At 43.4% G+C, this 26767-nt stretch overlaps 1 protein-coding gene across 16 annotated transcripts in view; it reads right to left on the bottom strand.

Annotated features, from left to right (window-relative positions):
* Positions 1–26767, bottom strand: part of SV2B (synaptic vesicle glycoprotein 2B) — a 193716-nt gene that overhangs the window by 63345 nt on the left and 103604 nt on the right. For all 16 annotated transcript variants that reach the window (XM_023650691.2, XM_023650699.2, XM_070267138.1 and 13 more), the window contains one exon: positions 12675–13529. In XM_023650691.2, coding sequence (XP_023506459.1) covers positions 12675–13215 — 541 coding nt within the window. In that variant the 5' untranslated portion in view covers positions 13216–13529. The remainder of the gene's footprint in view (positions 1–12674; positions 13530–26767) is intronic.

Raw genomic sequence — 26767 nt, 5'->3', positions numbered from 1 at the left:
AGTTGCAAGGTAAGAGCTTATTGAATTATAACTCTTGGTGGTGGTGGTAGTATAATTATTATAATTTGCTTTTAAATTTGAAGAAAAGTAACAGAGGTTGTACCAGGCCCTGGGAAATAACTACTCATCAGCCCCTTTTGCTTTCTATGAAGCAATCTGTACAAGAGAACATAAACCTTCCAGCCTCATTACTATAAAGTAACCCAGGGTGAACACAAACGGCAATAAGTGACAACACAGGACAAGGAAACTTCATTAGGAACTGCAGCCCAGAAGGCATTACTTAAGGTCCCCGAGCAGCCCTTCCATCCTCATGTAAACCAGAGATGATCACTCTGACCATCTCACAGGGTCATTGAAAGATCTAATGGGACTATCTGTGAAAACCATTGAACACCTGTAAAGCACTGTGCAAAAGGAAACATGATTTTGGAATGCAACCCCATTTTTTCATGCCAGTCAAGGTGTGTACAAATATCCCAACCACCATCATAAGCACAGGAAGGAGGCCTGTGGGGGGTAGTTCTCATGTAGCACAATAAGCAACAACCCTGACATCTCAGCAGCTCCTACTGACACTGAGTCTCTGTGTAAACTATCTAGCTGTCTACCCTGGCTGCACAATAGAGTCACCAGGGAGCTGTTAAAAAAATGCCTATGCCCACACCACCTCACCCCTAGAGAGCCTGACTTAATTATTCTCCAGCAGGAACTGATTGTTGTCGGGTTTTAAGGGCTCCTCAGGTGATTCTAATGGACAGCCAGGGTTAAGAACATTCATCTCGAGCAGTGGTTCTCAACTGCAGGTGATCCCTCCCACCAGGGGACATTTGGCAATACCTGGAGACAGTTCGGGTTGTCATAACTGGGAGCTGGGGACTATGGGCATCTGAGTAGAGGCCAGGGACGCTGCTAAATATCCTAGAATGCACCGGACAGCCCCCAGAACAAGGAATTACCCAGCCCAATATATCAATAATGTGTGCTGTTGAGAGAAGTCACGCAGAGGACTGGGTCAAAAGAAAGTCAGTAGCTGATTATAGGGTATAAAATGGCTCAGCAATATTTCTGGTCCCATCTGCTCTCCAGAAGCTTGCTACTCCTCCATCAGGAGATGGAGACTATTTCCCCTGTGCCTAAAATTGAAAAGGTCTGTATGACAGCTTCAACAAATAGAATGCTAAGAAAATAACACTGCTTGACTTCTTAGGCTGCACCACAAAAGGCAACATGGCTTCTGCTCATCTTTCTCTCTCAAGATATGCACCTTGGGCTCCCTGAGCCAACAGCTACAAAATCCAGCTGCCTTGAAGCTGCCATGTTGGAAAGATCATAGGGAGAAACCATATAGCATATAAACAGCCCCCAGCTGTTAGTGTCTTCCCAGCCTGGGCACCAGACGTGTGTGTGAGTGAGCTTTCAGATGATTCTAGCCCCACCCTGCAGCTGCCTCAGGTACTGCTAAGTGGAGCAGAGGCCAGGTGCCACCCAGACTGAAGGTTCACGAGCAAAGAAAATGGTGTGAAGGTTTTGATTCCACAGAGAATATATGTTTGTTTATTTGCTATGTGGCAACAGACAGCTAGAACAAAGTCCCTTACGATTCTGTGAAAGATCCATGTCTGAACACCCTTGTGTGGGCCACTGACATCAAAGGCCTGCATATACTTGTACAGGGAATGAGCTGCTCATAGTTATCCAGCCCATGCCCAACCCTGCAACTTCCCCTTCATTCCTAGTAAATGTACCAGTTTACTTAAGAATTCCTCCCATTCATTCCTGTTGTATTTTCCATGGTCTTAGGATGGTATTTTCAAATATGTGGATTAAGAGTCTTATCAGCTTGTTTTATTTGCTGATGTTTTCTATGGTGGAGGCAAATATAAATACAAGGGGATCAATATAAATAAATAGCTAGCACATTTTTACTCTTATAATTAGCAAATTAATAATTACCAAACATCTTTTACTTACAAGTTCTCAAGGACTGTGCATACAACCAAGGAGAAAAAAAAAAACCCTTCAAGTTTTTGAAGGTCTCATTGTCAAAGGAGATGTTCTGCAAGCAGAATAGACAGAATGTACTGAGACTTCCTCACCCTAACCAAAGTTAGAACAAGTTAGAAGCTAAAACATCAGGTCTTGCAGTTGGACCCAAAGAGCAGGATGAGTATTAACTTAGCACATACTGTGTGCAGACTCTGAGCTGGACAGGTAGACTTGGCAATCTCATTTAATTCTCCCAACAACCCTGAGAGCTAAGTACCATCCTCTGCTGCCCTCCCCTTTCTCCCTCTCTCTCTCTCACTCTCTCTCCTTCTCACTCTCTCTGCAGACAATGCCATTTACTCCAAGTAAAACTAAGAACTACACACATACACAAGCTCTAAATATCTTTGATTCGATCTCGAGTAAAAACCCAGGAGCTGTAAGTTTGAATGAGCAATTAGTCATTTGAAGTTGTTGACACAGTGTTTTGAGACTGAGGTAGGCTCCACCCTTTGATGTAGGCATAAGTTGAAAGGCACAAAAAACAAAATAGCTGTAGACAAGTGGGAAAGCGCCTCACTCAAAGCTAAATCCATATTTAACCTATATCCTACATCAGAAAAGTAAGGGTTTTGTGGGCAAGAAGGTCTCCCTGAAAGATTTCTTTGAACACCAATAGTTAATTGTGAAATAACTCTTAAACTTAAGACTGTGATGCTGGTTTCCTAGTTGGTTGGTTGGCTGGTGGGTTGTATAGAAAATTGGTTTTTTATTCATTGTACGTTTTTCACAGAAAATTGAATTTACTCATCGACTTTGTCATAGTCAACCCTCTGACTATGAATTCACTGATCTTACTATAATAAACACAAACAGCTGTGTAAAAAATGTAAATCTCTTGAAGTTAAGAGGTGTTGTCTTCTTTGCATGTCATCTGTTTTCTTCTCTGCATAAATTAAACAAGAAAAAAATAGTGCTTATACCAGAAATATTTTTAAACTCCATCTAAAAATCTCAATTTTTCAAAAAACTCAAGTGGTTTCTACTACTGTCTCTACTTACTAGTCCAAGAATTGCACATTTTTTCCCTGGACTACTCCAATAATCTTCTGTCAGACTCCCACCTCTAGTTCCTCTCTCTGATAATCCATTCTTCATCAATGTGGGGATTGTTCCAGTTGCTGAGTATGTCTACTGCAATTATGCACTCCAGAACTGAGGAAGTAACTACAGGATGGATTTAGGAACCCACTGGACCGACTGAGAGATGGGTCTGAGCCAAAACTCCATTGATCACCTAACCTCCATCAGCCTCTACTCTGACTGGTAGACTACCGTGATGCTTTGGGTCTCCTGGAATTGGTGTCAGTTCAGATCCAGTGGCCAATAATCCTCAAAGGTCTGATCATTTCATTTTCCCCAGTGCACAGTCACCCTGGTAAAAAGCCATAGCTGCCTTGGGAAGGACTGGGAGAAGGATTAACAGTATAAATTTTTGGCAGTGTACTGCGATCCTTCCTCCAGGGGACCCCAGCCTCTCCATTCAAGGGTTCTGGGTCTATAAATTGGCTCAAGTCCAGGAATGGATTGAAGGGCTCTGACTCTGTTTTTATGATACATGTTAGACTTTTTGTTCACTAGAATTTTTCTGCTCATACAGATCAAGCAAGAATTTAGTAGGCATCCTATCTGTTTCACCACGGTCTCCAAAAGCCAGGCTATTCTCATCGCTGCTATGATTCTGTCGCCCATTACAGTAATCACGCCCAGTTTCCCTTTGGTGGCTGAGTGCCGCCCCTTGGCCTCTGCCATCCCAGGATCCAATTACTCCCATTGCATTTAGGTTTCTCAATTCAGTGACTGAAGTCCCCACTGTGAGGTCTGGCTTACATAGAAGAGCCATCACAGAGTTCTTCAAGGATGCTGGGGCTTCTATCACAAATTTATTTCTCACAGTCATGGTGAAAGAAGTGTCTTCTGGAAGGCTCCCAGTGGGGGTGAGCAGGTTTTAAATGACAAATCCACTCCAGCATTCCAATCTCCTTAAACCTTAGAATCTCTTCCTCTGCAGTAAGTCAAGGTAGGTCTGGCATTTCAAGGTCATTCGCTGTGGGCCACCTTTTGTTCCATGTGTCAGCCAACAAACCAAACAATTAGAGCCCTAACTCCCCAAGCTGCAACATTAAATGGAGAATCTCTGCTTAGTACGTCCATATCAATAAATGCAGCTTGATCCAACTTTATGTTCCTTCTACAAATACCCCACACCCTTAATATCCATTCTCACCCATGTTGGATTTCTGTCTGTGTAAAACTAGAAAAATCGAGTCATTCTTTTGCAATATAGCACACCTCCTTATGGGTCATATTTCGTACCTCACCTTACGGGCTTGCTAGGATTTGAGGCTAGTTAAGTCTAGAAGCAAAGAGGGGTGATGAGGGGTGGGTCCTGAGGATAATCAACAATGTCTTGCAAGGCAACTGCCTCAGGGCGGCCATTACAGTTTTCTCAGTCAATGCAGGGCTAATCCCCTCAGATGGGGGTGGAGAGGGTACTTCTACTGGCAAAGGAGACTCATCAGAATTTAGGGGTTCAATGTCCCCACTTTCCTCAGGGTTGAAGGATCCCACACATCCCCATGCCAGCTTTCAGGATCCCATTCCTTCCCTATCGATGCTTTCACTGTAATAGAAGACACCCTATGAGACCAGGAATTCAGTTTGTGCTGTAACCCAGCTGCTCATAGGACGAGATCTGGGGTTGGGTTTTTAGCAATCTCTAGAGATAAAGGTCACTTTCAAGGCAGGCATAGAAGCTTTCAGGTCATTTATTCAGTGCTTGTGCCAGGAATTCTAATCCCTGAGCTCATCCTTTTCTTTTCCCACTTTGTCAGCAATGTTAGGAGCAACCAGCCAATCTCGCTATGCTCATTAGTTTGACAGAAAGTTCAAAGGTCTCACATACATGGTCACCTAAATCTTTGCCTCTTATAAGTGTTTGATTAGGAGGCTCCAATGACGATATTTGGTGTATCTCTGTTGCCACATCATGCCATGGATGATCAGTGCTCTCTTTACTATAGGAAATAGACTCAATAGTATCTTTAAATCTAACCAGATTATAGAATCAATTCCAGAAACTCCAGAACCAATTCAGAAAACTCATCCTTAAGATTCTGTTCCTCTAGAACCACTCCCAGTACCCAAATCACCGGGGTAGAGTGATCATCCTAAACCATAGGTCCCACCTCGTCACTCTCTTCTTCAAAGGCATTTAATGGTGCCCCATTAAACAGCTCCCTACTGCCTGAGGAATTAAGTCCACATTCCTAAATATGGCAATCAGTGTTGACTCTTCTAGGGAGCTCTCAGCTTTCATTCTATTCTAAAGAATCTTATGATCTAAAAAATATAAATAAAAGCAACTGAAACAGATCAAACACAAAAAGAATATATGAAAATTCCTAGTGGTGGATTTCACCATCATGAGTATTTGTTTTCATGACTATAAATAAGTATTTACTGAGCTTGTATTGTGCATCAGGCCCTGGGGCCCAGAGTGGCCACTCCTTTCAGGAATTGAGACTCTGAATTCAGGGCTAAAGAAAAAGTAGCTCATAAATCAAACGTTCTGCCCTGATGCTCATCTCAAATTTGCATATAAAACAATTAAAGGATAATGTTTCATGACGGCAGAGTAATACATCCATTTCTGAGCTGCTATGGAAATTCAACTTACAATTTATTCTAACGAATCCACCCCATCTGACATTGCTCCATATCCTCCCTGGAGCACAGACACCAAGCCCCAGAGGTCCCCTGTTGGCCTCTAAATCACTGTCTGAAGCGCAAGACTCCTTGAGTCTTCTTACTGTAGATGGCAAGAAAAACTAATAGCCAATAAAATATATACCAAGTACCAAGAAATCAAAATTCTGAAGGCAAAAATGGAACTCTTGCCTGGAAATAGGGCTCTCTTTTGGTCGGCAGGAAAGTGGAACTAGCCCATGGTTCCGGCTTAAGGAGTATATTTACAATTATAGAGCAACCTTAGTGTCAATTTACCAAATGCAGGCAGAGGAGGATGCTGTTGGTTTGTCCTATGTGCCACCAATATTAAGTACCATCATAGCTGCAAGGAAACAAGGCTTTGAGATGCCAACAATTGGATGTCGTTTGAAAAAAGCAAATAGCTGGGGCTGGCTCCGTGGCTGAGTGGTTAAGTTTGCGCACTCCGCTGCGGCAGCCCAGGGTTCGGATCCTGGGTGCAGACATGGCACCGCTCGTCAGGCCACGTTGAGGCGGCATCCCACATCCCACAACTAGAAGGACCGGCAACTAAGATATACAACTGTGTACGGGGGTGTTGGGGAGATAAAGCAGAAAAGAAAAAAAAAAACAATTGGCAACAGTTGTTAGCCCAGGTGCCAATCTTTAAAAAAAATAAAATAAAAAAATAAAATAAAAATAAAGTTAAAAAAAAAAAGCAAATAGCTTAACATGCTGACAGCCCAGAACTTCCTATCTTTAAGTCATTTCTTTGAATGATTTTTTTTTATGTATATGAGATAATAGAAACTGCATATTGGCCTCTGCACCTAGTTCCCGGCACAGAGCTCCTGAAACCCTTGTAACTTTCTAAGTGATAAGAACACTAGGAGCATCTCTTGTTCTAACATTTATCTTTGACCCTGTCCCCAACACAGGACTCCTAAAACCTTTGTAAATTCCTAAGTGAGAAGAGTAGGAGGAGCATCTTTTGTTCTAATGAGGCATCTCTGGGTGGCCTCCTGGAGGGCTCCAGGATGGGGGCTGGCCACGGGAAAGACCAAGCCAAGATTAGAAGCTTGGAATTTTCAGCCCCAACCCCCATCCTGCAGAGAAGGGAGAGGGGCTGGAAATGGAGTTAATAATTGATGATGCCTATGTGAGGAAGCCTCCAAAAAATCTCAATAGCATGGGGTTTGGGGAGTTTCCAAGTGGGTGAACACACCCACATACTGGAAGGGTGACACCCCCCAATTCCACCGGGACAGAAGCTCCTGTGCTCAGGACCCTCCCAGAACTCGCCTTATGTGTCTCTTCATCTGGCTGTTCATCTGTATGCTTCATCGTATCCTTTAATCAACCGGTCAACGAAAGTTGTGTTTCCCTGAGTTCTGTGAGCTGTTCTAGCAAATGAATTGAACCTGAGGAGGGGGTCGTGGGAAACTCCAATTTGTAGCCAAGTCGGACAGAAGTTATGGGTAACCTGGGGACCGACTACTTGTGATTGGCCTCTGAAGTGGGGTGAGAGCAGTCTTGTGGGACTGAGCCCTTAACCTGTGGGATCTGACACTATCTCCAGGTAGATAATGTCAGAATTGAGTTAAATGGTAGGACACCCAGCGGCTGTCAGAGACTTACTTGGTAGATGTGTGGGGGAAACCACCCCCGATGCTGTAACTGGGTCCTAGACTCATTACAACGTGTAAGTGGGAAGCACATACATATTACCCAAAAGGAGATAAAAAGAAACGTAGATTCACTCTTCAACCACCTAAAATCAGCAAATCTCAGAAGACGACTTCGGACCAGCACACGTCACGTAACTGTTAAATAACAGAGCAGATGCAAACACAAGCCACTTAACTCTACAACCTGCCAACCTCGGCTCCATCCCTTCCTTACACTGTCTTTGTTGTCCTCATATCTGAATAAAAGTTATAATACTGAATGTGGTATTGCATAATTGCATGTGCTGCTTCTATTTCATATTTCTCATGTGAGCTCTATTTCTGCCTTTAGAATAAAACTCACTGAGTGCCAAGACTTGCCTGCCTTGCATTGCCATAGACCAGAGGGAACACCAGGCACGTGGTAATGTTCAGCGGTTTTTAAAAAAATAATGAATGAAGAGTTTAATTAACAAAGGAACGCATTCCTCTTCTCTTGCAGGGGACCAACTGCTTGATATTAAGCAGGACTGAGCCTTCGCTGCTAACATTTCCCCAGACACTTTTTTCCCCAAGTGAGACAGTTCTGGACGAGTGACCCAGTAAAGCACAACCCTTGAAGGCAGCAAACTTTCATCTTTCTAAAAGCTCAGGAAAGTGGCACAGCAGCACCCAGATATTTTTGTTACCTAGTCTAGGGATACTTCCTTTATTTTCCGAACTGATTCATTCAATTCCAGGAAGAAAATAAAATATTCTATGATTTGAGGCCTGAATTTGGGGTCAGGAGGGGGGTTCTCTTTCCAAATTCTTTTCCTGGAACATCAGCTAGGACTCAAGTCTAGAGGCGTCACTTTCACTCTCTCTTTAAAATAAAGGAGAGTCAAGAGAATGAGAAGACAGGTTGCAAACTAGGAGACAACATTTGCAAAAGACACATTGGATAAAGGCCTGTTATCCAAAATGTACAAAGAACTCTTAAAACTCAAAAATAAGAAAGCAAATAACCTGGTTTAAAAAATAGGCCAAAAACCTTAACAGATGCCTCACCAAAGAAAATACACACATGGCAAATCAGTAAATGAAAAGATGCTCCACATCATATGTCCTGTGGGCAATGCAAATTAAAACAACAATGAGATACCACTACACACCTATTAGAACAGCCAAAATCCAGAACATCGACCACACCAACGCTAGTGAGAATGCGGAGCAACAGGAATTTTCATTATTCCTGGTGGGAACGCAAAACGGTACAGCATTCTGGAAGACAGCTTGGCAGTTTCTTACAAAACCAAACTTATTCTTACCATATGAGCCAGCAATTACGCTCCTTGGTATTTATGCAAAGGAGGTGAAAACTTATGTCCGCAAAAAAACCTGCACAGAGATGTTTATAGCAGCTTTATTCGTAATTGCCAAAACTTGGAAGCAACCAAGGTGTCCTTCGGCAGGTGAATGGATGAATAAACTGTGGTCCATCCAGACAATGGAATATTATTCAGCTCTAAAAAGACATGAGCTGCCAAACCATGAAAAGACATGGAGGAGACTTAAATGCACATTACTAAGTGAAAGAAGTCAACCTGAAAGCCCACATACTGTATGAGTCCAATTACATGACATTCTGAAAAAGGTAAAACTTTATGAAGACAGTAAAAAAATCAGTGATTTTCAGAGGTTGGAGTAAAGGAGAGGGATGAACAGACAGAGCACGGAGAATTTTAAGGGCAATGAAACTACTGTGTATGATACTGTACTGACAGACACATGTCATTACACATTTGTCCTAACCCACTGAATGTACAATACCAAGAGCGAACCCTAAGCAAAAGTGAAATACGGACTTTGGGTGACAATGACATGTCAGCACGGGTTCATCAATTGTAACGAATAGGCCACTCTGGTGCGAATATTGGTAACGGGGAGGCCATGCGTGCATGGGGGCAGGGACATGTGGGAACTCTCTGTACCTTCCTCTCAATTTGGCTGTGAACCCAGAACTGCTCTAAAAAATTAATTCTTAAAAAAAAAAAACACACACACACACAGAGGAAGAGGAAAGAGAGAAAGACCTGGTTTAACACATGAATAGAAAAGAACTTTTCACCAGCCAAGGTAGGGTAAATTGACCTTAAAAGCCTCCAATAAATAATTTTGAATGAAAGAAATGTGCAGTGTCACCTGAGAAAATCTAGTCCTGAATTTGGGCGGTTCATCATTATCAAGCAATCAGTTTAGTAATAATAACAACTTCAGCAATAATAATAACAGGTATCTTGAGCACTTGTGATGTATAGGCACTGTTGTAGGCAAGTTAAATGCTTTAAACTCATTTAATCCTTACCAAAACCCCATGAAGTAGATACCATTAGCATCCCCATTTTGCAGAGAAGGAAACCAAGGCTGAGCAAGAGAAGCTAAGTAACTTTCCTAAACTCACCCTACTAAGAACTGGCAGAGCGAGGATTCCAGGCCAGGCAACCTGGCTCTCGCATCCATGCTGCTCCGTTAGCTCACTGCAACTATAATTCCCTGCAAATGCTCCAAGGGAGAATGTCATAACACAAAGGAACAAGAACTAACACGTGTTTAGCAGGCATGGCATGCAGGTTGCTTTACCAGCTTTATCTCATCCAGTCCTCACAACAAATGTATTATAACCCTAATTCCACATACAGGAAAACTGAGAATTAGAGAAGTCATGATTTGGCCAAGGTCACTAGCTGATAAATTACATTGCCAGTTTCCAAACCTTAGCAGCCAGACTCCAGTGCCCAGATCATTATTCCCCACACCACACTACCTCTCTGTTGGAAGCAATCTATGGTGCTCTAAGCAATCTATGGGGCGCTTAATGACATGGAGAGAAGACTTGTCCCATGGCATGACTTCTTTTCCAAAGACCATGCACAAGAGAAAGGCAGTATGGTGTAAGAGCACAATGAGCACAGACTTTGACATCAGACAGACCTGGATTGAAATCCCAGCTCCAGGAAGTACTGTGTGACCTTATATACAGCTCTCTGAGACTGTTTCCTGATATGCACAAATGGGATAAAACTCTTCTAACCTCTCTGGTGACTATGAAGGTCAGATGAGACAGCAAGTGGAAATGCTGGCCCCAGGAGACCCTTCAATCATCCACCTCCCCGGATCTAGCTAGACATTCCTTTCCTCGACCACAAAGGGGATCCCACAAGCATATAGGAAGTCCATCTCTGCTCAGTTAGTCTCACTGCCCGTCTTGGGCTGAGCCATAGCATCTTCTTGGCAAAGGCTCCAAGCAAAATTGCACAAATGTGGGCTCTCCAGACTAGGACCACGTTCCCTCCACACCCAGCATTCACGCTGGGAGCCAGCAGGAGCTGCCACAATGCTGCAGCTCTGTCCATGAGGCCGCCAGGCACCAGGGCGGAAGAGAGATGGCGGGGTTTGGGGGGTGGGGGGTATGAAATCATTACTGACATTGCCTATTTGGATTAACAGGGACCCAGGGTTTCAGCTGAGATATCACAAAACAATACTGCCTTGGAAATGTTTAGATCAACTGGGGGCAGTTTGTTTTGATTTGGGGTATGTTTTATTTTGCTTTGGGTTTTGCCCTTTCAAAAAAATCTATTCAAGCTTAAAGGCATCTAGCAGAATTTTTTAATTAAAAAAATAATTAAAATAATTTTTTAAAAAACCAACTAAAATTCTGTTGGTGTTTAAAAACTCTGGGTGATAACCTTGCTTCTCAAGTCGTTCCTTCTGTTTATATATACTCAGTCTCTTTTGGTTCCCTAATGGTCATATCTGACACAGTTTAATCATTTTAAATGGCCATTTGGTTAAATAGGAATGGATAAAACAATTTTTAAAAGCCCCCAGGAACAAGTTTTTATGCAGACGTTTTCTTTATTTTATATCCCAAGCTTATTTACAGTGGCTCTAAATCAGGGGCCAGCAAACTACAGCATATTGGCTAAATCTGGCCCTCTGTTTTTTTTTTGTGAATAAAGTTTTATCGGAACACAGTTATGCCCATTTTTTTACATGCTGTCAGTGGGTGCTTTTGTGCTACAGAGGCAGAGTTGAGTAGTGGTGACAGAAATTATCTGGGTCTGCAAATTCTAAAACATTTATTATCTGGATCTTTACAGAAAATGTTTGCCAACCCCTGCTTTAAAGCAAGTAATAGGGACCAGAACCACACAAGGTACTTCATAGCACTTATCTCTACAGTAATTAGGTCAGTCTCTGTGTTTGTTAATGCCTGTTGTCCTGCTGCATGTAAGTTCTTTGAGCGGCAAGGACTATGTCTATCTGGTTCAATATTTTCTCCCCAAGGGCTGAGCACAGAGAGTAGCACACAGTACACAATTAATAAATATTAGTTGAATGAATGAACTCAGTTGCCAGATAGATTTTGAGTTCTTGAGGGTTCTTAAGATCCTGACTCATAGTAAGTTCTTAGAAACTGTATGTTTGCTAAACAATCAATTGCTTGGACTCTAAATCTAGAGAATGGATATGTTTTACAGGACATTTAATGACCAAGACAAACCCTTGTCTATAGTATGGTGACTGTATTTTACACTATACCATTTGTGCCCATCCCCTTTCTAATTTCACAAAATCCTTTCTGCCTCATGCCCTGATATCTGGTTCTTGGCTCTGATGTCGCTAGTCTCATCATTGATTTGCAAAGCTGGTCCTCCATCCTGAGGAATCCATCTGTGCTTCACAACGTGGCTCCCAACTGCCTGCAGGGCTTCCATGAATGTGCTCAACCCAGCATTCAACCCCGAGGCACATGGGCATTCAGCCCACTAACACTTATATGCAAGAGAAACCAGGAGCAGACACCACTGGATTCTGGAAGGAACAAAGAGAAGGACTGAGTAGAAGAGACCTCTGGCTTGCCACTCCCAAAACGTTTGTCATTTGAATATGGAAGATTGCTCAATATGAAGAAGAGAGAAATTGGACTCTCAAGGACACAACAAGATTTGGAAAAAGAACTAAGAGCTTGAGAGTAAGACACACCTGGGTAGGAATCCAAGCTCCAATACTTACTAGCTGTGTAAACTTGAGCCAGTTAATTAATTTCTCTGACATAAAAACACCTTAATGGCAAAATGGGTGTAAAATGATAACTTTGCAAGGACATTGTGATAGATTTAAGGTGTTATACCAATTTTACTACTCTTTCCCCTTCAAATTTTAATGCCACCAAGAGAAGGATCTTTGGAAATTTCTACTTACCAAGCATTCCTTTCTTGGAACTGGACAGACACATATCCTTCTCTGCACTGGGCAAGACAAAACTCACCACGAACACCTCCACCCCATCGGCCATCAAAGCCAAACCCAAGACGAAAAAGAGGGTCCACTGGAAGCGTCCATGGCCGCACTCATCAATAATGGTCTCATACTGGTGGGCCAATTGCTCCTCATCTTCCATCCTCTCAGCCATTAGGTCTGCCTGGCCTCGAAGGCCATCTGCCCTGGAGGGTGCCATCTTGGCCTGCTTGGCCTTGATGTCATCCGGGTGAGGGATGCCCTGGTACTCGCCCTCGTAGATTTCATCCTCTTCATCATGGCCCTCTGTAACATCACTCTGTGCGTCCTCTTCTGGGTTGGACTCGCTGCCACGGTAATAGCCATCATTGGGAGCATAGCCCTCATAGTTATCCTGATATTTGTAGTCATCCATTCCTTGGTTCCGGGACTGCCTGGTAGCCTCTCGAGCTATATCTCTTGCACCGTGGTAGAGGTTTGGGCTGGTTCGATAACCATCATCCATTATACGTGCAGAGCTTTAAATGTAGAATATGTTCGTGTGACTTCTTGGATGAAAGTGACACCTGTATTCTCCCCCTTGGTCTCTGAAATAGAGCAGATTTATGCAAAGCAACCCAAGTATCCTTTTGCATTCAATGTCTAGTGGAAGTCTGTGGAAAGTTTCAAATTCTGGTCCGGTCTCCTTCAGTGACACAGAGGTGTTATGTTGGGAGATGTTGATTAGAAATGGGTCCAGCTGGTTTCCTTGACAAGGAGCCTGCAGGACTTGGCAGCTTGCTGGCTGGCCTGATTTGTTCTGCTACTGAAGGTTATGCCCTGGAGTACAGAGACGGGAGAGAGAAGAGCGTTAGAAAAGGAGGAAATTCTGACAAGATACCCTCAGAATTAAACAAATACATTTATTAATGCCAGTGCTTGATGTGTAAGGTGGACGAAATCTTGATTAGACGTTGGGATTCACATCAAATGAATGAGAATTGAATCCGTGAGACAAAGGACAAGGGGAGAAGGTACAGGGGTCAGAGACGCCCTTTGAAATGTTGATCAATCCATGAAAGGGGTCAAATCTTACCCAAGAAATAAAATATAAAGTGGACAAGGCATTTTCAATACAAGACAATTTTGTGTTATGGATTTTCTGTTAGAATCTATCAAGCCTTTGGCAACAATGCAGGTTTATTACAGCTCAGCTTCTATTAAGAAAATGCCAGCCTTTCTAACTTTGTTATGTACAATTTTACATCCAGAAATGTGTAGCAAAAAAATATCCAGGACCATTTTTCCCAGCTTACTTTTGAGACTCAGGATTGTGGTTCAAGGGCCACCCTGACCTTGTACTTCGCTTAAATAGGCAAGAACAGGTGCTGAAGACCCAGAGCCAGAGAGCTTAGGTCTAAACTTCCTTCTGCCACATAATGTCTGTGTGACCATTCACACATCTTTCTAAGCCTCCATTTTCTCATCTGTAAAATGGCAATAAGAATAGCACTTAACTCATAAGGTTGTGGGCAAAGTGCTTAGAACAGTGCTGGACCTGCACGTCTATTTAAGCCTGGATGTTACTGTTGCTCTTTTTTCCCTAGTTCCGATTCTGGAAATCAGGACCCAGTATTGCCAGATCTAAGACCCTACGCCATACCCAAATTCCAATCACTGTGTCCACCTGCTGATTCCTATGCCCAACAGACTGGCATATCTGCCCTAATTACCCTTCTAGAATCTCAGTTCTCACAGGTCTGGAGCCACCATTTAACGATGCCTACTGTGTGCCAGAAACTGTGCTGTGTGTCCCATCCCTTATCCCTAACCGTCGCCACAATCAAAAGAAGAAGAAAAAAGTATTTGTCTCTTCATCTTACAGTTGAAGAAACTGTGGTTCAGATGGGGTTAGATCAAGGTCACATAGCTAGGACTCAAAGCCAGGTCCAGTGATCCCAAAGTCAGTTTTATCCACGGCCTCCCCCGACGGTGCTTCGCAAGTGCTGTTCTGAGAGACTGTCACTTTCGATCCCCTGAGGAGCTTTAGAAACGCAGATCCCCAGAGCTTGCAGAAGGGCTGGTTCAAGCTCAGAAATCTGAGTTCTCATACAGCGCCCCAAGTGGCCAGACTCCTCCCATGGCCCTTACCCCTCCCACTCCAACTCTCCCCCACTGCCAGACCCTTGGACACAGATGGATGCTCAGATCTCTTATTGAGGCTGCCAAAAGCCCACTCCCCAGCTCAACCCACCTGCTGATAAGTACACACACCATCAACACTTACGACCCTCCCTGTCGCACTTGAAATCCACACTGTCCTTTCACCAAGCTCAGCAGATGTCACTTCACAATGGACTGAACACCAGGCTCTCTGCACAGCAGCTGGAGTCCTGTGCCTGCCCACAGCGCATCCCTGGCCCTCCGCCCCACACCTGCCTGCCTGGCTCTCCTCACCCTCAGACCCGGACAGGCTCCAGCTCTGGAACTCGTTTGACTCAAACAACACAACGCATTTCTTTTGGGGAATCCCAGAAATCAGTGGTTCTCAAAGACAGGGTGGGCCAGAACCACTTGGGGCAGGGGGGGCTCATAAGAAATGCAAATCCCAGGACCCCTCCTCCAAAGACTCTGAGCCTGCAGAGTGGGGGTGGGGCCTAGAAATCTGCATGTTTCACAGACACCGCAAGGAATCCAGTGGACCGCACTTTGAGAGACGATACCTTAAGAGGCAGCAAAAAATATTTACTCAGACCTGATTCTCACTTTATCCTTCCAGATTTTTCACCATGCCCAGGAAATAAATTTCTACTAGACCAGGCTGGCCTGAACCATGTTAGATTAATATTCTAAATCTGTTTTTATTATATCCATTTAGAAACCACAGGAGGAATATAAATCACACGTAAACAGCATGAGAGTTTTGCAGAGGGCTATAAAAAACAAAGAAAGAATGCCAACTGCCTGAGATCTGGTGTGTTATTTCCATCCTGGGGGCTCTGCAAAAATGTCATGAACCAGAAATGACAGATTTGCAATTCCAAAAGCACATGTGGGAAATACCACTCAGGGCAAAGGTCCTGGGACTTGCTCTACAGAAAGCCGCACATCTTCGTCAAAACCGCCCGCGCTCACCTGATCCAGCTAAATGCACTGTTGTGAAAGGCAAGTGCAGTGGAATAAGAAGGATTCACCGCCAAGTGTTGGGTTTTTTTCCTCTTTCAGAAAGGCCAAGTTATTTTCTCAGCAAAGGATTTTCTAGAGAGTATAACTGTTAATCATTTTCAAAGTTATGGGCTGAATCGTGACCTTCCACCCCCGCTAAGAAGGTACGTTGAAGTCCTAAGCCCCAATACCTCAGAACGTGACCTTATTAGGAAATATGGTCCTTATGGAGGTAGGAGAGTTAAGATGAGGTCACTAAGGCGGGCTTTAATTCAATGAGACCGGTGCCCTTATAAAAAGGGGGAATTTGGAGACAGAGACGGACACTCGGAGGCGAGATGATGTGCAGACACAGGAGGGGCCATCCACGAGCCAAGGAAGCCCGGAGGCTCCCAGAAGCAAGGAGAGAGGCCTGGAACAGATTAGGAGGCATCGACCCTGCTGACACCTTGATTGTGGGTCTCTAGCCTTCGCAACTGTGAGACAACAAATTTCTGTTGTTTAAGACACCCAATTTGTAGTACTTTTTTGGCAGCCCCAGAAAACTACTACATTCAACAACATTAACGCTCCTAGTGTTATCAACGAAATAGCGATAATGAAACAACCAGAAGCATAACTATGAACTGAGGACTAAGTGAGCATTTTATAAGCAATCCCTCACTTATCCTCAGAGCCAACAGTGGATGAGATTATTCTCCCCATTTCACAGACAAAAAAACCGAAGACTAAGAGGATTAAAGAATGTGCCCAAATTATCACAGAGAATCAATATCAGGGCTTGCCAGTTTCAAAGAGAATGTTAGGGATGACATGCAGTCCCCCTTGGACTGGGACTCCAAGAAGACAAGTCAAGGTCACACACCGAGTTGCCCACAGAGCTGAGATCAACATCAGGCTTCTGAGTGATGGTTCGAGTTTGTTTGCGCATCCTCAACGAACATTCCCCAGGATCTTTGGTGCTTAACGCATTGTAATAGATATGACAGGACCTGATCCCCATTCTTAAGAGGGCTACCCCTCATGAGAGAGTCAGAGTAAAGCAACACAAAGCATCACGCAGTCATAAAAATGATCATCTTAATTATTAACAATATTATCTCCCATTTATTGAATACTGGCCTTGTGGCTTTGGGCCAGGTACTATGCGAAGTTCATCATGTGCTTTATGTCTTTTAACCTGGACCAGATCCTGTGAGGCACGGACTATGACACCCATTTTACAGCAAGCAAGACTGATGCGGAAGATGTTAGATGGATGACCCAGAGTCACGGATAGTAGGTTCTCCCGGGGGTTTCAGAGGACTGGAGGGTCACTATGGGCTGGGATCAGCTGAAACAGCATCCTAGAGGTCAGGGGGATTCCAAGGGCAGAAAGGGGCTCAGAGAAGCAACAACACAGCCTGGAGAACAAGAATAAGCAAAGGCACGGAGGCAGGAATGGCTTCGCTGATTTGGGCAGCAAGGAAGCATCTCCCTACAGCAGAGGATCCAAGAAGGGGAAATTATGGGAGATACAATGGGAAAGTCAAGGGCTCAGTCGGAATGCCCCGCCCAGGGACTGGGAATTTTCCTTTGAGCAGGGGACCGTGAAGGTTGTTAAAATGAGCAGAGCAGTGTGTGATGCAGAGCATGGATCTGGAAAGATCTCCCTAGTGAGGATACGTGTCCTGGTTTTTAAGACAAAACCTAGGGACAGTGAAACCAGGAAGAAGTTTTCAAATGTGTGTGTGTGTGTGTGTGGTGGCCACAAAACTGGGAGAAAAAGGATACAGAAGGACTCCCCCAGGAGAATAAGTGGTGCATACCTGTCAGGCGAGAGGGAGAGGGCAAGAGTGACTGGGATAATGAAGACTCTAGGGAGGCAAATCCTGGACTAAAACTCTTTGCAGCATCCTACAATTGCTGTGTAATTAAGACAAACGAAACTCTTTTTTCAGACTGACCCGCCCTTTTGGTTAGCTGGTAGGATACACAGCAGAGAGGTTGAAGAGCACGAACTCTGGTGTCAGAGGGCCCAGATTCAAATCCTGACTCTGCCACTTCCGATTACCTGTGTGCAAGCTACTCATCACCCTGAGCCTCAGTTTTCTTATCTGTAAAGTTGTTGTCATAATAGTGCCTACATCGTAGGGTCCTTGTGATGATCCAGTGAGATAATCCACGGAGAGTGCTTAGGATAGTGCCTGGCACAGATGCGATCCATATAAATTTGATCTTATTGTCATTGTTGTCGTCATTATGATTGTTATCTGATTGAGTGTTGACAATTAAAATGTAGGCAAGATTTTGGCTTTAGCCCAGCCTAGCTCCCCTTGAGATTTAGGGCCCATCTGGGCTGGGCTGGGGAACCAAGTATAGAGAAAAACAAACTGACATTTAGGCATTCATGAAACTATTAGCTCTCAAAAACATCCCAGCGCTGATCTCTTAAGCATCCTCCTTTAACTCTTGCAGTCTATTAACCGCTGAGTTGATGCCACTTGATTCAAAATCATTGTGTGATAAACATTGTTCATAATTAAATATCACAGAGAACAAAGCTAAAAAGAATATTGTAATCAAATGATGTAATGCTTCCCAAAATGGGTTCTGTAAAACATTAGGCCTTGAATACGCTCATGTAAGGGAAAAAAGAATTCCAAGAACAAATGAGTTTAGGGAACATCGCATACGCTTTTCACCATGCTCTTTTGGAGATTCATAATGCACATTGCTATATTAAAGGCTGTGAGAAGACCCGAATAAAAACCTATTTCACATCACAATGAGTTACCAGCATACACCCATCAGATAGCTGCCATCAAGAGACAGGCAGTAGCAAGTGTTGGCTAAGATGTGATCAACTGGGACTCTCATCCATTGCTGGCAGGAATAAGGAATAGTTCAGCCACTTTGGAAAAGAGTTTGGCAGTTTCTTAAAATGTTTAACATACACTTGCCAAATAACCCAGCAATTCCATCCTAAGAATCCACCCGAGAGAAATAAAATCATATGCCCAAAGACTTATACACGAATGTTAATAACAACATAATTTATAATAGCTGAAAACTAGGAAGAATACAAGCATCCATCAGCTGATGAATGGATAAACAGAAGGTAGTCCATCCACGCATCGGCATGACAATCAGCAACAAAAAGAAACAAACTACTGATACCTTCTATGACATGGATGAACCTCAAAAAACATGCCACATAAAAGAAGCCAAACACAACAGGTCACAGAATATAGACTCCATTTACACGAAAGGTCTAGAACAGGCAAATCTATAGAGACAGAAAGTAGATCAGCGGTTGCCTGGGGCCAGAGGTGGGCGTAGAGATTGACTGCAAGTAAACTCGAGGGAATTTGAGCTGGAAGAGTAATGGGAACGTTCCAAAACTGGATTAGAGTGATGGTTGCATAACTCTATAAATTTGCTAAAAATAATTTAAATCTGAGTAGTATTTTATGGTATGTAAAGTAGAACTCAATGAAGCTGCTGTTCCTCCCCTCCCCTTCCCCCAAAATCTATTTAATTTATTGAAATCAGTGTTTCCTATGACCATGGGCCTCTTTTTCCTTGGAACCCATGTTAACATCCATGGAGTACAGCCTCTTCTAAATAGTTAAGTACTGATTTTGTACCTCGAGCCTAAGATCTATTCATCCTAGGATTTTGTCATGTCTTGAAAGCCTATTTGTCAAGCATCTTCAAGTCTGTTTGCACACAGGACCAAGAGCTTTCTACTGGCAGTGACAATTAGGGATCACAGCCTGGTTGTAACCCAATGGGTCACAGCTGGAGGGAGGGATAATTCTGAGCTTCGTCATCAGATTCAGTCAAATCTTGGTGGTATATCAAGAGCCCAGAATGTAGTAACTTTGAAGCAAGCAATAATAGAAGATAGTCTCCTTAGCAAAGATAACAGCATCCTCAGCATCCATCCCTGGAAAGCTGAGCACACTCACTGGCCCCCTTGGCAGGAGTCGGTAGCAGCTGTGTCTTCAGTTGCAATTGGCCTTGATAAGAGATTCATTCCAATGAGTCAAGGCAGAAGAAAATGGCCAACTACCTGAGCTCAGAAGGACTCATGCACCGACACAAGAGATAGCCTTGGGTACTCCTGAAAGTGTTTGGCAGGAATTTAGGGGGAACTGGGGCATGTAGGAGTGAAGCCTGAGAAAATATATTTAAGAACTTTAGTATAATTCTATTTTACGTGAACAAAAGGAAAATCAACAAACTCAAATGGGCATTAATGCAACATCCAATGTGCCAATTAGCTTTGCAGACATCTCTTACTTAATTTCTTAGCCTAATTGTGCAGGTCATGCCGATAGTGAGTACTAAGAGAGGTCAGGGGACTCCATACAAAATATTATCACTGTGTAAGAGAAAGGCTGCTCGACCACTGGAGAGAGGACCTGAATTACAGTCCTATCCTTGCCATCAAGTCCTTGTGGGACCCCAATGGGCCACTCACTTTCTGAAGCCCTCAGTTCCTTGCCTCTAAAGTGAGGGGCTGTGACCAATGACTTCTAAGGTCCTTTCCAGCTCTCTGATTCAATATTTTCTTGTGTATCTCTGACAATGCTTTTGACCATCTAAACAATATATAAAACATTATTATTATTATTATTATTTTAATATCTAGGATAGTGCCTATTTCGAGTTTACAACATTTACAAACTGATTAGCCATTTTTTGGTGATTTGATGGCTCTTTATTCTTAAACATTCAGAATTACTCCAAGAGCTCCCATGGCATTACGCACATAACTCTATTATCACATTATGTTGTAACTGTCTATGTGTCTCTCTGCCAGGAGACTGTGAGCAACTCCAGGCCAGATAAAGCCCTGGATTTTACTTATTTTTTAATTTCCAGCACCAAACACAGTCTTTAAATGTAGACAGTCCTTGAAAATGTTTGCTCAATAAAGGAGATTAATAGTTATTCAGTGCCTGGCTGAAAGCAAGTCAAAAATGACCCATGGGCCGGAGTGGCCCTGGCCTGCTGTAAATAGACCAACTGGTTTACCTTTGTTTAGAAAAAGAAGTCGGATCAGCTGACATCCTGAACACACCACCTTTCACAAGGAGCCATTCATTCTCAGACTTCCTTGCTGGGCTTCTATTAACACTACGTTCCCAGCTGAGATGGCTGGTGGGGGTATGGGGGAAGTGTGGGGGTTCTAAGGACTGCTTGAGTTATTTGTTACCAAATTCTTGCCTATAAAATATGTTTTAACCACCTGCAATGCTTCCTGAAATACACTGCTTGATGTTTCCGGGGTAGGTTACATCAACCTGTGGGCCGAAAATTCTAGGACTTTTCTAGCTGGTACTGGGAGACAGTGTTCTCTGAGGTTTCCAACAATCACTGTCCTTGTCCCACTTACACCAGTGTCTGCTCATGGGTATGACGTTAAAAGTACTCTCCTCTTAGCTGAATCACTCAGTGATTTCTATTGTGTTAAACAGAAAGCTAGTTTCCAAGGAATGAGAAACAATTGATAATTAAATAAGAGCCATACCACGTGATCTTTTTGCAGGGGGAAAAAATTGCTTTTAAGTAACATCAAACTCTTTAAAGTAATGCCAGCCTTAATTGGAATGTTTCAGAACAGTTCTTTGTTTTAAAACACAAAAGCAAGATAATTTATGGAGAAGTATGTTAATCAAAGTATTATTTATAACATCAAACCTGGAAAACAACTCATATATTAAACAACAGGGTAAACAAATGTTAGCATACTTACACAGTTAAATATTATGGTGATATAAAAACTATATTTCTGAAGGACTTATGAAGAAAAAAACGAAAACGATCACACTATAACAGTAGGTGGAAATGCTAGGTAAATCATATATTTACATCATTATGCCAACAGCTTCCACAATATTATATACTATAAATATGTGTTTATATTATGCAAACGTATCTGGCAGGATGATCTGTTAAGATGCCAGTGTTGCCTAGTCCTCCATGAGGTGCTGATTTTCTCCCTCTCTGCTCCTCTGTGTTCTGGAGCCAGCTCAGTGTTTTGCACAGTGTGGTCCTCAAACCCCTTGCAGGAGGGTCACTTGGTCCCAGTTAAATACAGATTCCTGCACCCCATTCCAAACCTTTTGAAACAGAAGGGGGACAGCCATCTGTTTGATTAGCAAGCTCTCCAATTAATTCTTGAGCTCACTCGAAGTCAAGAACTCCTGGCCTATGCTCTTCTTACCCCCAGGAAGCAGTGAACACTTTGTGATTCCACGGCAAGGCAAAAAGGCCTTCAACCAAGTCTTCAGACAGTTAGACTCTCCCAGGAGCCAGGCTGGAAGGAAGGGGAGATGGGCAGTGCTCTGACTTGTAGGAAAGGCGCCCAAGCCCTGGAAGAGGGGGACTCAGAGAAGTGGGATGTGAGTCTCCAAGAGCCGATGGAGCCTGGCCCTCTTGCAGGCAGCACCGTGGATGAGGGACAGCTGTGGGCACCTCTGCAGCTATTACCCTGCAGGCCCGGAATCAGCAACAAGGGTCCCACCCCACCGTACAATCTATAAACCGAATCACGAATTGTTGAATGGTGTCCCTGTATTCAGCCAAGCCAGAACTGCCCAGCAGCTGGTGGAAAGCTTGCTGTACTGTAGGCGGCACTGAGTAGCAGAAAGAATAAGGAGAACTTTGTGGCTACAGCCATGGACTAAGAGCCAGGCGCCCCCACTGTTTGGGGAAGCACTTCAGTGGTCCAATGCAGCAGGGAAGGGAAGAGGAAGGGAGCAGGAATCCTAACCAAGACTGGTAATGGCCATCTTACCAACCCTACTGTAATTTGATTAACAAAAACACTTTTCAATGATACTTCCTGCCTTGGAGTGATGTTGTAAAGCAAATTCTCCCCACTGCATACGTTTACAGATACCAGCTCCACCACTTTCCTGCTCTGAGAATCAGAGCAAGCTGTTAACCTTTAAGCTTCAGTCTCTTCACGTGTGAAATGAAGAGAATATGGGTTCCTATTCACTGGGTTGTTACGAGAATTAAATGAGTTAACATGTTCAAAAAGCTTGGTACAGTGCCTATCGCCAAGAAAGAGCTCCATAAAAATAGTTATTATTATGTAAATGTACAACACACAGGTAGGCATTTCTACGCATTCACTAACATCTGCAGCAAAGCATAACAGAGCCAAAAGGACAATAAGAGCCTTAACCTCACCCCACAAGCAGTGACTCTGCAGCCTTTGAGGTGAGACCCTCTGGATTTTGAGCATCTCACTCTGCAGGAGCCCTGCCCTGAATCCCCACACCCCCCAGACCAGGGTTCTAACCACGTCTCCCCCTTAACTCCGTGCCAGCTCCTTTCTCTACCCTCACTCTGACCCACATCCCTGCAGTCATCAGCTGATACCCTGCTCCCAAATGGCTGATGCCCAAAGTCTGTGTTTGCCAAAGTGGAAGATGCTGCCTTTTGTGGTACCTGACATGATTTCAAATATAGAATTAAATAACACTGAACCACAGAGAGAAAAAGTGATTGCATTTTCAATGTTCTTTCAGTCCCCTTTGATTGTCAAGGAAAAATTCTCCTTTGGGGGAGTAGAACACAGCTCTACTACTTACTTGCTAATTTGCTAAGTGCCCTTTTTAACAAAGTGAAAACAAACCTCAGATTCAGAGTGTTTACCAGGAATAGTATCTGTCCGAACATCAATAATATAACATTGTCTCATTTTCATTGTGTTTGTTTTAATAGTTACCCTATATTTATAGGAGTGATATAGTTTCCTTCCTAAATAAATGTATTCCATTTATAAGAGTGAATTGATTTTTTTAAAAAATTAAGTAAGAGTTGGGACCGGCCCGGTGGTATAGTGGTCAAGTTCGTGCACTCTGCTTTGGCGGCCCGAGGTTTGCAGGTTTGGGTCCCAGGTGCGGACCTATGCACTGCTCACCAAGCCATGCTGTGGCAGGGTCCCATGTACTGAAAAAACACTAAGTAAGAGTACAGGTGGTGTATGATCTTTTCCAGGGATAAGGCAAAATTTTTGAGGATTATGCATGAATGGTGGAAGATTGGCAAATACCACACAGACAGAAAACACTGCCTTGAAAGCAATATTTTCTTACCTGAGCACTTTAAATTTATCATCTCATTTCAACTTTACAATGCTGCGGGATAGATAACCTTATTTTTCTATTCCATAAATGAGAAAACTGAGCTCAGAGAGGTCAAATCACTTGCCAAGGTCACACAGCTAGTAAGTTCAAGAATCAAGATTCAGACTGTCCACCTACCAAGCTTCCTCTCCCACCACCTTATTGCCTCTCCCACTGCCAGATAGGTACCTCTTGGAAACCAGTGCTAGCTTAAAAAAAAATTAAATGTACATAGGAATCTCTTGGCTACCACTGGGATAACTAAGAGCCCTCAAGCCAGGCCCTTGGGATCCTGGCTTCCTCTAGTCTATACCAGAACATTCCTCTACAATTCCACTTTACCCTACAATCAAACACACTCAACAAAGAGTATAAGCAACAACTGAACACACCCCTGTATGTTTACTTAGGAACAAATGTGCCCTAAGTAAACTGTCAGACTGACAAAATTATACAGTGAATCTTAGCAAATTTGGGTAATGTAGGGGTGGAAAAATTTTCCCTTATTCCCTTCTAGGTTCTTTGGCTGGCCTAATAATTAAATCAACATAAGACAGACTAAGAGGAGAAAAACAAATTTAAACTCATATGTACGGGAGACCCATAAAAATGTGAGACTCAAACAAGTGGCCAAAGCAGGAAGCTTTTATACCTTTTAGACAAAGAAACAATAAATTTGTAAAGAACTGACAAGACAAAGAGGTTTGAGCTTCAGGTAGTAAATTAGTGAGGAAATAAGAAGGTTCGTTTATACAGCCTTCCTGGCCCTAATTCCCTATTTCTGGTGATGAGGATGCCTTCTACCCTCCTGGTACAGGGAAGGTAACTTTCACATGGGAGATTTATTTCCTGCTTTCAGGCAGGACAAAGAAGTGGTGGAGTTTCCTTCTTGCACCGCTTCGCAAGTCACTTTAATTCAAAATAATCAATATGCCAAAGTGGCATCCTTTGGGTGGCATATTCTGCTCTCCTTCAGTAAAGCCAACTTATCTAACGATGGCATCTACACGGCAGCTGGTGAGTTTAGAGGGAGCTTAGGGGCACTTGGGAAGGAGGGCTGGAGATATCTGTGGAAAGGAAGGTACGGTCAGATTGGGAAGGGGCTTGAGTGGCAGCAAAGAGTACTCAACTAGTTAACACCTTGAAGCTTGAGGAGTGAAGCCAGCACGGATATCCGTGAGCTAGACCGGAGGAAAGGAAAGGAATGCGGGCAAGTTTTTTGTTTTGTTATGTTACTTCCTGAGAAGCAACATTCCCTCTGGAAAGAAAAATAAGAGCTATTAAAACGCAACCCTCTGCACTGCCCAAATCTACCTGGAGGCCTCACAGAACACAACCTGGGCCTATGAAAGGGACCATTTATAGACAGGTCACACTGCTGACGGACTTCAATCTCCCAGAGCAAGAAGAGATATTGGAACCTGCTGGGCATTTCAGACACATTTTTTTCTTCCCAAAATAGATCTGATTCAAAAACAATTCTACGGGTTGAAAGCCCAGCTTAAAGATAAGAAACAAATAGCTTGGACCGGTACACCAATAGCAGAATTGAATGCAACCTTGAAGACAGCTATGGCCATCATCAAAGAAAGTCAAACACCCAGGATCCTCTTCTTGTGTGGTTTACAGATTTTCCCTGATGACCCTATTGGCTTTTAAACTTTGACACTACACCAAAAAAAAAAAAGCTCCAGAGACAAGGCCTCTATTCCATCCCACTGACACTGTCCTAGCGCATCTCTCACCTGAATGACCCCAACGCCATCAGCCCACCTCCGCATGGCTTGGCTAATATCTCCCCAGGATTTCTCAAGACCTTCAGACCACTATCCTTAATTTGGTCTTAAAGGACCTTCATTAAACAACGCCCACTCCACGTCCCCAGCTTCATTCTCTCCCTTTCCAGTCTCCCTAGGGGACTGGCCCTACTAAATTGCCATCATTACACTTATTCACGTATTCCATAAATACTTTGGGGGCACCTACTGCTGAGAACACTGAGGAGCCTGTAACAAGCTCCTGCTTTCATGTCCCTTACAGGCTAGTTAATAGACATTTTACTAAACCTAAGAACGACAGACTTTCCATAAGAGAACGGTCCTCCCTTCACACATAAGATATTTTCCATCTTCTGGTTCATTAGAACCTTTGGACGTGTATCCCAAAAAGTAAAAATACAGAATTGGCATTGAACTTAGGCCATTTATGGCACTGGTTGAAAGCTTGGATCTCTTCCTAAAAGACTTTAAACACTTTGTGGATACAGATCTATGAGGAAAACAGAGACTGGCAGACAGACAAATTAATATAGATGATACCAAGGAGGGTCCCAGACCTCCCCAACTTGCCCCAAAGGCAAGGCTGAGTCATGTCTTGATGTGCCTCTGCTCTCATCTTAGCCCTCGTGCATTTTTTTCCTTGAAACTAACCTGCTCTTTGCTAGATTCTAGCCTTGCAGTTACCCAGCCATGGAAACGCCTCCTCCTCCAGGATTGCCTGTAGTTAGCCCCTCTGCGCTCAGGCCTGTGGACTTAGCACACTGCTGGCTTAGGGTCCCCCAGTCTCCGCTGCCCACTTATGTGCTCCACACCATACCCTATCAGTGTGCTGCTCTCCCAGCCCCTGGCATCCTCCCCAACATTTCTCACTTTGGGGAAACTTTAAGTAGAGGCCTCAGAACTTATCTTGCTCCTATCAGTCTCATGTATTTCCCTGAAATAATAGTTTTTTTAATTTACCCCAGTGTGATCGAAGTCCTGTCTCCACCTCCTAATTATCCTG

The sequence above is a fragment of the Equus caballus genome, chromosome 1 (genome assembly GCF_041296265.1).
Source record: "Equus caballus isolate H_3958 breed thoroughbred chromosome 1, TB-T2T, whole genome shotgun sequence".
NCBI lineage: Eukaryota > Metazoa > Chordata > Mammalia > Perissodactyla > Equidae > Equus > Equus caballus.
The sequence above is the reverse complement of the archived record's forward strand: the minus strand, read 5'-3'. Positions and strand labels throughout refer to the sequence as shown.